We start from the raw sequence: 9,886 nt of genomic DNA, 5'->3' as shown, positions 1-9,886 counted from the left end.
TAGGTTGCTTGGAAAGAATTTTAAAAATAACTTTGCTAATTAAAACCGGTAATAGAGGCTTCGTTGTCATGCTGTTGATCTTGCACAGGTACAAGATGTTCCCTGCAAGCCAATAATAAAATTAATTACTGTAGTTTCTAGATAATGGTGCATGTTAGCCCAACTCAACACACTGTTGTGATTATTGGTTGTGATTATTGGTAATGGTTAAGGTATTTGTAAAGGTTTTTAGTGTTTTAATCAAATTTCTCAGTATCAGTTATCATTATGAATTTTTCTCTAAAATGATTTCTCAAGGTAATATAAGATGCTAAATAATAACTGTGCTGCATGTTACAAAACAGTCATCAACAAAACAATTAGGAGCAGATGTCTGTGGATGGCTGCACTATCATTCTAACATTCATAAAATGCATTGACATGTGTTCTTTTCGCAGAGTTTACTGTAGCCCAGCATACTGTAACACACCATTAAACAAAAGTGAAGTTAGCTTCCAACTGTAGCTTCCAGTTTGGGAAATAGAAAAACAGGAGATCCCATCTTATTCTTCACTACCTTTGGGCATCTTTAATTTGCTCTAGTTTAAGTCATTAGACTCGTCAAACATGTACTAATATACACTAAATGTAGAATACCTAAAACCTTGTTTGTGATTTTGAAACCCTAATCTGATTTGTGAGAGTTCAGTAAAGGACCATGTTAGTGTCCTCTGAATGTCTCAGCATTCTACAGAGTTTGCTGTCATCTGCATCATTAAATTCTCCAACATTAGTGGAAATTTTTAATTAATAGAAGGATAGACTTCCACTTCCAATATCCCCATGGAGATAAAGGCAGAGGAATGGAGAGATAGAGAGAGAAAAGGAGAAGGAAAGAGGGCAACACTCTTATCAAAGACCTTTATAAGAGTTTTTAAATGGTAAAATTAAAATATATCGTCTTTACTGCTCAACATTTACAAATAACCACACATTCCTACAAATTATATAAAAGGATCCCTGAGAAAGTGTCAATGAACACACAAAAAACTGTTTTCTGAGAAAATTACGGACTAGTTATAAAACTTTCATAATGGAGATCAAACCACTTTCACAGACTACATTGAAGTCTATTGATGAAGTTCATGAAGATACATTAACTTTATTATATGACCAAATCAATGCTAATGATTGCCCATCCTCACAGCCTAACTGTACACTTCCAGTTATCATGTAGCTTGTTTCCACAGTAAAATGTAATGCTCACATACACACACAGGGCACACACATACCCACTTAATGCAAGCAAAACTAATGCTGCAGAGTGCTGCAGAAAACAAAGTCCCTCCCCTTGATGTTATGACTCGTTTATACAGAGTAGTCAGTGAATAGGAGGGAGTGAGAGAGTAGAGAAGAGTGGTGATGTACCAGCTCTGGCTTCCTTACAGAGATTTTGAATTTGATGCCGAAGACTGAACAGTCGGTGTGCCTTCATGGGCTCTAAATGTGGCAAGGCTAATATTACATCTGTCTCAGCTGAACTACATGTTTACTGGAAGATGCTTTTGCTGAAGGAGAATACAAAAAGGAGAAAAGGAACTGATTCACATTTTATTACAATCTGAGCAAAGATAAGTTAGGTATTGAACAATAAAAAAAGATGTCCTCTGCAGGTGTCAAGCCAAGGGAGCATATGGATGTTGCGTACATCTCCATTGAGATAGCCATTTCTGTGGCCTCTGTCCTAGGGAATGTATTAATTGTGCTTGTGGTGTATGTGAACCAGGCTCTCCGTGACACCACCTTTAGCTTTATTGCATCTCTGGCTGTGGCTGACATCGCTGTTGGAAGTTTGGTTATCCCTCTGGCCATTGTCATCAGTCTGGGATTCAGGACGCAGTTCTACACCTGCCTCATCCTCTCCAGCCTGGTGCTGATCTTAACTCAGAGCTCCATTCTCTCCCTCCTGGCCATAGCTGTCGACAGATATCTGCGCATAAAAATTCCCACAAGGTAAGAAAAAGTTTTAACTTCACATATCTACATTTCAAATTTACATGTTGTTTTCTCCCTGCATTTCACATTAAGATTGAATGCAATTAAAAAGAGAGTGATACGGTAGATTATCCATGTTGCGATGTAAGAGACCAAAACCGCTTTCAAAATGAATAATTGAATATTACTAATGGAACAAAACAGGAAATTAATAAAATCTTTTTTTTTCAGCTCTACAGTGGTTTTCTAAACTTTTACTTTCACTACTTGATTTGAAATGTCTTTTAAATAAAAACAAGTAAATATTCAATAATTTTTCTCTACTGTCACAAAACATTTTCAAACATGTTTTCTGTTTTTTTGTTAAAGAGAGACAGAGAGGAATACTCACTGAGTGTGTCAATCCACTGAGTGTCCAGTAACATCAGTGCCAAGTTTTATACAAATCAGAAGGCTGGACATTAAACCTTTTAAGTAAATTAAAATATTGTCTGCATAAATTATTGACAAAGGCAGTTTGTTTAGGTAGCTGGCAGGTGTCCACACTAATGTTTGCCTATCAGCTGAATCCTGAAGTCAAAGGCTGACACTTAAAAATATGCTTCTGAGAAATAACCGACTGGCCTTGCTTCAGGAAAATGCCATTAAAGTTGTCTGCGAGTGCATTTAGGTGATTGGAGAAAACTCTCATTTCTCTTCTGATTGTGCTGCCCAGGTATGGCGACATAGTGACCCAGGGGAGGGCATACATGGCAGTTTGTATGTGTTGGATCCTCTCCATCCTCAGTGGATTGGTTCCATTGGTTGGCTGGAACAACCTGCACCATGGGAACTTCAGTAACTCCAAAGAGATCGTTTGTGAGTTTAAAAATGTTATTCGGATGGACTACATGGTGTACTTTAATTTCTTCGTCTGTGTGGTGGTGCCACTGGTCTTGATGATCATTCTGTATGGGGAGATCTTCAGAGTGATCCGGCAGCAGCTCAACCGCCGTGCTGAGGCCACTTGTGATGGAGAAAAGTACTACCGAAAGGAGCTGAAGCTGGCCAAGTCGCTGGTCTTGGTGGTTTTTCTTTTCATTATATGCTGGATGCCAATACATATCATGAATTGCATCGACTTTTTTTACTCAGACTATAAAATACCCAAATTTGCTGTGTATGTAGGAATTTTTATGTCTCATGTAAACTCAGCACTCAACCCGATGGTTTATGCATTCAGAATGAAACGGTTCCGTCTTACTCTGATCCAAATAATTCGCCGCTGCATGTTATGTAACACAATGGTGGCCACCCGATGCCCTACTAGCGCAATAGAAGGGAGTGAAAATACAGCTGTGAACCTATAGCATATATGGAAGAATTTTATTTTATAATGCATAGTCCCAGGGGGACTAAAAATGCTCTAAATATTCAAAAATGAAAAAAAGTGTGACTGATCCTGTTTTTTTAACATATTTTTTTTTTTTTTTTTTTTTTTGTGATTTCAGTATACATGGTCTTGGGAACTGTTAAACACTATTTGAGTTCTACTTAGATATGCAGGCAACTGTTGATTTAAAAAAAAAAAAACTTTTTACATTAAATGTAAAAAATGTGTGTTAAATTGCATCCATCTATTGCTTACCCCACTTATCCTTGCAAGGGTCACGAGGGTGATGGTTGGGGGGAGAGGGGGGAAGATGACCTCCAGTCATCAGAAGGCAAGAGGCAAGGTACAGCTTGAACACAAAGACATACATTAAAAATCAACCTTGCACACACATCCATCTGAGGACAACTTAGGGTCCAGTTAACATGACAGTTATGACTTTGGACTATGGGAGTAACCGAAAAGAATCTACACATGGTCCCAGATCGCTAGCCACAAATTTTTACCCAGGCAGCCATGTATTAAATCCTTTTTTGTAAAAGACAATTCACAAGAAAATAAGACTGCAATATATAATACAACAAGTCTATAAGGCTATTAGAAAGCTTTTGCACATCAGGAAAAACATCGTATAAATGGTGCATATGAACAGAAAATATACAGATTTTATTGTCTGTACCACAAAAGCCATATAGAGAGACTTCTGTGTTAAACAGCATCCTCCTATTATCAAATGTGTATGCCATTTTCCGCCTAATGCCTTTTTCCTTATAATCTGAATGCTATGATATAACTGTGCTTCAGATTTAAAATAGCTTTTTTTTCTGGGTGTGTTAGTTCTAATTACAGTTATTTATGGGAACCTATATTATATTGATTCATTGCCTTTTCTCTTCTTAATTTAAAGTTAAAATGTTGGATAGATAATATTTCTATTTAGGTTGCCTTGATATAACTGAAAAAAAATTGATGACATGCTGCTTGAATTAGTCAACTGTGGTAACCAAGTTGTAAGATAATATGCACAAATACTATTGCAGTAGTTAAAACAAACAAACAAACAAACAAACAAAAAAAAACAGTCATTTTAGGACTACTTGCTCCCAAACATTGATGTTAGCACCCCCTCTATGTGGAAGATTTTCCAAAAATCAATAGCATATGTTTGCCAAAGTTGTAAAAAGAATAAATAGGTTGACAAAAGCCACTGTTATTAGAGGTTAAGTGCAGAAAAGGGCAACAGACCCGTGGTTAGCTGGGGATGTGATGGACAAATTTAACATAAATGTTTTAGCAGACATTAAGTATTCAAATGTCAACTGCATTTTCCTTCCACAGACTTGCCTGTTTTATGAATACTGTCAGGATATCCCTCATTGTCTTTTCTCATATTAACCAATACTAAATTTGTCTGTGTTTGCTAAATGACCAGAACTATTGAAGCAATCATAACCCTGTGAATCATTTACTTTCATTTCAAGCAATAATGGGTATAATAAACATGTTCTTTTCAAATTCCTCAACTTTTTCTTTGCTTTCATTTGAGTCAAGAATATCTTTGTTTTCATGGTGTCTTCATGTCAGTGTTAATCTATTAACATTTCAACCACCTAATGTGAGTCACAAGACTTTTCCAGTCTAACTTTATTTGTCACAATTTTAAAAAATTGGAACTGGGTCAAAACTTCAGAAATGACCAAAAGAAGATTTTATTGTCAAGAAAAAATAAAAACATATTGAAGGCTAATATTTTGCACTGTCATTAGAGGTTAAATGTGGTTGTTATGCTGTGTAATTTTTTTTTAATTATTATTATATCACTGTTCAATATGCATAGGAATTAAATTACCCTGCTAAGACTGCAAAATAACAGGCTACTTCCATGGAACAGAACTATGACAAAGACAAGCAATTTAGTGCCAAGCCTTTACCACATAATGCAGGGTTTGGTCCAGCTAATTCAGCTTCTCTGGGCCATATATTAAAAGATGTTGCAGAGAGGTGAAAAGCATTGGACCATCTGAATCAATTACCCAAAGAGCATTAAGCTGATTTATTCCAACTCTAAACCCAAAGCTTCTGGAGTAGGTCTGCTTTGTCATCAGTTTGACTCCTGCCTAGTTTCCACAGAAGTGTCCTGAAATAAAATATGTGAATTTCTTGTGAAATTTCATGCAATTTGTCTTTCAGATTGTGTGTGTGGTAAATACTAACATTTACAGTAATAAAAAGAATTCTGTTCTATAAAGATATTTACTTTCTTGAAGTCTAATGGAAGAAAAATGTTAACACTGTGCCTCTCTGTTTCTGTCTGTCTCTTAGTCATGAACACATTAATACGTATATTACCATCTGTCAGCCCCCCCTCCTTGCTAAGGGATTTCAAACTGCTGAGCATGGTTAAATCCTTAGCCCTTGTCTTGGTGACAGAGATACCACATAACCAAGTCGGCATTACTGGCTTCATCAGCTGTTTCTGTTTTCTATGGCCTAACAAATACTAAAGAAACAGAAGCATGGTCTAAAAGAGAAGCAACGAAGATAAATGTCTCAATTTCTGATGTACTTCTTCAATATTTCTCAAATCTAAAATATAAATCTTCTTCAAGGTAGGACACTTCATACTCATAAGATTAAAGTTTCTGATGTTTTTTTCTCTCCAGTTTTGAATTGAAACGCTGGCATCTTGTTTTCCTTTATGTCCTCAAGCTTCTGACAGTAGCTTACATTTGGAACTGTAAAATGGCAAACACTGATGAAACGAACGGCAGCCAGGATCCGGAGGCTCCGGAGGAAGACCTGGATGATGAACAGCAAGCTTTGCTGCATTTCAGTAAATATGGAGAAAGTCAGCGTGCGCAACCATGGAAGCAATGGACCTTCAGAGAAAAGGCAAACTATTATATGGATCGTATCTTCCTAGTCTTTTTAATCATCTTTGTGATGATTTTGCTAATTGAATGTTTGTATAAAATTTGGTATGTGTCAAATGGGAAGAAGATAACAGAGTTTATGTCAGACTCAGTCGTGTTTCTGATCGACTGGCTCTTCACTCAGGAGAGACAGGAGGAGCTGGTTGAATTATAGGATGTGAATAAAGGTGTTCACACCATCCTTTTACACTTGTTGTATTTCATGTGATATTTATGTAACAATGAAAACTGTTACGTAAACAGTTTTCACTGGACCTACAGCTACAGTTCAGGACCGACAGCTACATAATAAAACAAATATTTTGCAAATTTGTGTATGACTTTAACTGACTTGTGTGCACTGGCCTCTCTCTGGATTGTCAAAACAATCTGATACCAGCAAATTGCTAAAAATATGAAGTAATGCTTGAAAATAGAATTTAACGGGACAATTTAAAAGATTAGATCACGTAGAAATCCAATATTTAAAATAAACAGGTCTTAATTGACTAAATGAATGCCCTGTAAAAGACTGGTGCTACAGTTGCACCAGAAAAATTACAAGTTGCTGTTTTTTGTTTTAGTTTTTATTTTAATATGCATCAAATTTTATGAAACAAATTAAACGGTTGGATATATTTGCGAGATTACTATGGTTTTACATATTTAATCCTAAATTACATAAAAACTAAAAAAAAATAAAGTTAAAATAAATCTGTAATCAGAATAGATTTTTTTATTCGAACAACAAAAAATACCCCTAAAACTTTATATTTTGTAAACAAAGAAGGGAGCGAAGGTTAGTGCATTTTGACGTAATTTGTCTGGCACACAAACCAACCAATGAGAATGCTATATCCAGTCCTTTTCAACTTCCGGGACCACCTCCCACCCTCTTCCGGATTGCTTAGCGTGACCGACGTTTCGTGTCTATTTAGACTTAAAAGTAAGTCGAGATTTACACCTTTTATACCATGTTTTGTAGACCACCTTCTGTATTATCCTATATTAATAAAGCAGACACTTCTATTCTGTGCTTAAATCGTGATGAACGCGTCTATGTGTCCTGCTACGCAGTTAGAAATAGAAGGTAGTTGGAAAACATGGCCACATGCTGCTACCTGTCCTAGCTGTGATATATACTATAAATGGCACGGTTTAACTCTGACAAATAAGGTAGATGGTTAGGCTTAGGCTGTATAAAACTAAATCCAACAATGTGACCGTTTATTTGGTCATGTGTGACATTTTGAGTACATCAAAAACGAAAGCTAAAATTAGCAACGCTGAAATGGAATCCCCTTCCTCGTGTTTAAATGATCATGATTAAATTTGTACTAGACGCTGTGTGCATTTTTAAGAGGCTTAATTCCACTTTTAAGCCCTGAAAACTTATTTTTCTCCCTTAACCTAAATGTGCCAATTATACTGTATTAAGGTTTTAAACAACACAAAGGACACTGGTCATTTTACCTTTTCGTAACTGCTTGTTAGGTTGTTGCTTCCTGGACTTTTTTAGGTACGAAATTGAGCAATTAGTAAAATCTGAGTAAAATCGGATAAAATTTTAAAGATAATTACAAAATTTTTCAACTAATGGCACACCTTACTCATGTATATGGGTTAAAAGTTTTAGCACCTCCAAATACTTAATTCTTGGTAGGTATAAAGTGGTTTATTCAGATGTACGAAGCAGTTTAGGAAAATACTAACTGTAATAAGTACAAAACGAAGCTACAAAGAGGCTAGCATAACTAGAGCATAAAATAACTATGTTTTCTGACTAATTGCCAACATAATGCTAATTAAGTAGAAAATGTCACCAATGTGACTTAACTTTCTTGCTGATTTGCCAAGCACAATAAAGTTGTTGGGATTCATTTTTATTTTGGTATAAAAGTGAAATGTTCTAATTCTGTTATAACATTTGCCTCTTCAAAAATCTTGCAAATCAACAGTGTTTTACATGTGTTGGGATTTGTTTCATTTTAAATTAATCTCACAAGTTCTAAAACATTATTTCTTGTGACGTTTGAGCTTGCATGCTTTATGGATAACTAGACACAGCTTACTCATTTGCCATGTTATTTCCAGAATGCGTTACGTGGCCGCTTACCTGCTCGCTGTTCTCGGTGGGAACACCAAGCCCTCCGCAAAAGACATCAAGGAGATCCTGAGCAGTGTGGGAATTGAGGCCGATGATGAACGCTTGAATAAAGTATGTAATATAATGATTGTGAAGTTCTGTTTGTAGATGCCATGTAGTAAAAATCTTACTCATTTATCAGGTAATTAGTGAACTGAATGGAAAAGACATCAACGAAGTCATGAATTCAGGTAAGGACTATATAATTTATTATATTTTCCAGACTAAAGAGCCCATCTCACTATAAGTCGCCCCCCAAAAAAAAAAAAATGGAACCTACATATATAAGCCGCTGGTACCTCCACCGCTCTCAGTTTTCCACAAGGATGCAGCAGAGGACTGCGTCCTTAATAAATCTGCTATTAAGGACGTGCAGCGGCTATTGAACTGTACTGCCAGATTGATGGCCTTCAACTTAAAAGTGGCATATGAACTTCTATGTGTTGTTTCCATGATGAGGGTGTATGAGTTTGAAAACATTTCTCTGTCGAGAACAAGCATGTGCTTGTTCTAAATTAAAGTCACCACTTTATTCTTTGATTTCCAAATTGGACTTCCAATGATTCACTTCCTGCTAAAGAGCCCTGTGGTGGTTGAAGAAAAATCTACAGAAAAGCTGACCGGGCTATAAGCCACATAGCTCAAAGCGTGGGAAAAAAGTAGCGGCTTATAGTATATGGTACATAACTTTACAGTTTATGCCACAGATGAAAGTTTTCCTAACATATCGTCCTTCTATTTCTAGGCCTCTCCAAGTTAGCCTCTGTACCAGCAGGTGGTGCTGTAGCAGCACCGGCGGCAGCTGCTGGTAGTGGGGCCGCTGGAACTGGGGCTGCACCTGCTGCTGGTATGTATATGTCTTTGTACACAACTAAATATGAAGCTACATATAAAATAGTTTGTAAATGTAAGGTACACTCAGGTTTTTTGAGTGTTTTCAGTGACATCTGTATAGTTTTGCCTATATTGAACTGCTGGTTTTACTTTCTTTTCCAGCGGAAGAGAAAAAAGAAGAGAAGAAAGAGGAATCTGAAGAGTCAGACGAAGACATGGGCTTCGGACTCTTTGATTAATCGTCCTTCTCAGTGTATAAAAAGCAATAAAAATGTAAAAGGTTTACACAGATATCTGACTATTTGTCTTTGTGTTTTAAATATATATATATTATGGCAGTTTTTCATGTCTGATTATTTGTAAAACAAGCATTAAGACGCCATTAAGCAATCCCATCGCTGCTTGTGGTTAGAGTCAATTTGTGAGACCACACAAACATAAAAACTAACTTGAAGAGACAAAGCCAAATGTCCAAACACAAGGTCAACAAATATACTTATTTATTCTATATGCATCAACATTAAACTAAAATTTGTGAAGTCTTAACTTCACAAATTTGAATTGTGGCAAGATTTAATATACGTTTCCAGTCTTGTCATAACTGGAAACCCTTCAAACCAGTCTTACAACATTAAGTTGCTGCTTTTG

At 36.2% G+C, this 9,886-nt stretch overlaps 2 protein-coding genes across 2 annotated transcripts; both read left to right on the top strand.

The window, feature by feature from the left end:
• Positions 1-985: 985 nt before the first annotated feature.
• Positions 986-6,458, top strand: LOC106954207 (adenosine receptor A1). The gene is made up of 3 exons (XM_015043518.1): positions 986-1,992; positions 2,690-5,955; positions 6,056-6,458. The coding sequence occupies exons 1-2, from the start codon at positions 1,640-1,642 to the stop codon at positions 3,321-3,323; spliced, it is 987 nt and encodes a 328-aa protein (XP_014899004.1). The 5' UTR covers positions 986-1,639; the 3' UTR covers positions 3,324-5,955; positions 6,056-6,458.
• Positions 6,459-7,096: 638 nt separating this feature from the next.
• rplp2 (ribosomal protein, large P2) lies at positions 7,097-9,529 on the top strand. Its single transcript, XM_015043515.1, has 5 exons — positions 7,097-7,204; positions 8,353-8,476; positions 8,547-8,595; positions 9,150-9,251; positions 9,401-9,529. The coding sequence occupies exons 2-5, from the start codon at positions 8,354-8,356 to the stop codon at positions 9,475-9,477; spliced, it is 351 nt and encodes a 116-aa protein (XP_014899001.1). The 5' UTR covers positions 7,097-7,204; position 8,353; the 3' UTR covers positions 9,478-9,529.
• Positions 9,530-9,886: the final 357 nt, after the last annotated feature.

The sequence above is a fragment of the Poecilia latipinna genome, unplaced genomic scaffold, assembly GCF_001443285.1.
Source record: "Poecilia latipinna isolate Pla-1442-1.1 unplaced genomic scaffold, P_latipinna-1.0 Scaffold637, whole genome shotgun sequence".
Taxonomy (NCBI): domain Eukaryota; kingdom Metazoa; phylum Chordata; class Actinopteri; order Cyprinodontiformes; family Poeciliidae; genus Poecilia; species Poecilia latipinna.
This window is presented reverse-complemented; position numbering and strand designations above follow the sequence as displayed.